Source organism: Macrotis lagotis, chromosome 5, assembly GCF_037893015.1.
Source record: "Macrotis lagotis isolate mMagLag1 chromosome 5, bilby.v1.9.chrom.fasta, whole genome shotgun sequence".
Lineage (NCBI taxonomy): Eukaryota > Metazoa > Chordata > Mammalia > Peramelemorphia > Peramelidae > Macrotis > Macrotis lagotis.
Window position 1 is genome coordinate 158,247,528 of NC_133662.1, and position 785 is coordinate 158,248,312.

The following is a 785-nucleotide window of genomic DNA, read 5'->3' on the forward strand; positions in this document are numbered from 1 at the left end:
AACATTTTACCTTTAATTTATTTTTCTTACCTTATTTCCTTGGCTAAAACTTCAAGAACTATATCAAATAATAGAAGTTAAAGAACACATTTTTCCTTTACTGCTGTTTTTACTGGGAAAGCTTCTAGTATGTTTCAATGCTTTTGAAGTCAGTTTGCTACCAAAGCAGTTTCCATACCTGAATTAATTCATTTATAAAGTACTCCTTAAAGAAATAAAAAACACTTTTTTGCCCATCCAGCCATCGTGGTGGAAGCTCGGCTGTCATCTCATCATCATGTCCTCTCATAAAACATTCAGAATCAAGAGGTTCCTGGCCAAGAAACAGAAGCAGAATCATCCCATTCCCCAGTGGATTCGGATGAAAACTGGCAATAAGATCAGGTACAACTCAAAGAGGAGACACTGGAGAAGGACCAAGCTCGGGTTATAAAGAATGACCAGGGAAATGAAAGACATTCTACACCAAGACCACCTCCCCCTCCCTACCATTGCATCCATCCATCCATCCATCCATCCATCCATCCATCCATCCATCCATCCATCCATCACTTAAATCGCCTCATTGCCCCCAATAAGAAATAACTACTACTGCTGCCCCTCCCATTTTGGAAACCTGTCTGCCAAAGTGCAGAGATGTCAAAGAAAACCCCCAGCAAAGTATTCCAGTTGTCTTGCCCTTGAACGTCCTCATCTCTTGCATCCATTCGTTCGGTAAACTGTGTATTGTGATATAGTTTAAATTACTGTCCTCTCCATCTCTGTGTGGCATCTGTATGTTTGAG

General features: G+C 40.6%; 1 protein-coding gene across 1 annotated transcript; it reads left to right on the forward strand.

Annotated features, from left to right (window-relative positions):
• The first annotated feature begins 242 nt into the window (after positions 1-242).
• On the forward strand, positions 243-537 carry LOC141489946 (large ribosomal subunit protein eL39-like). Its single transcript, XM_074190279.1, has one exon. The coding sequence runs from the start codon at positions 278-280 to the stop codon at positions 431-433; it is 156 nt and encodes a 51-aa protein (XP_074046380.1). The 5' UTR covers positions 243-277; the 3' UTR covers positions 434-537.
• Positions 538-785: the final 248 nt, after the last annotated feature.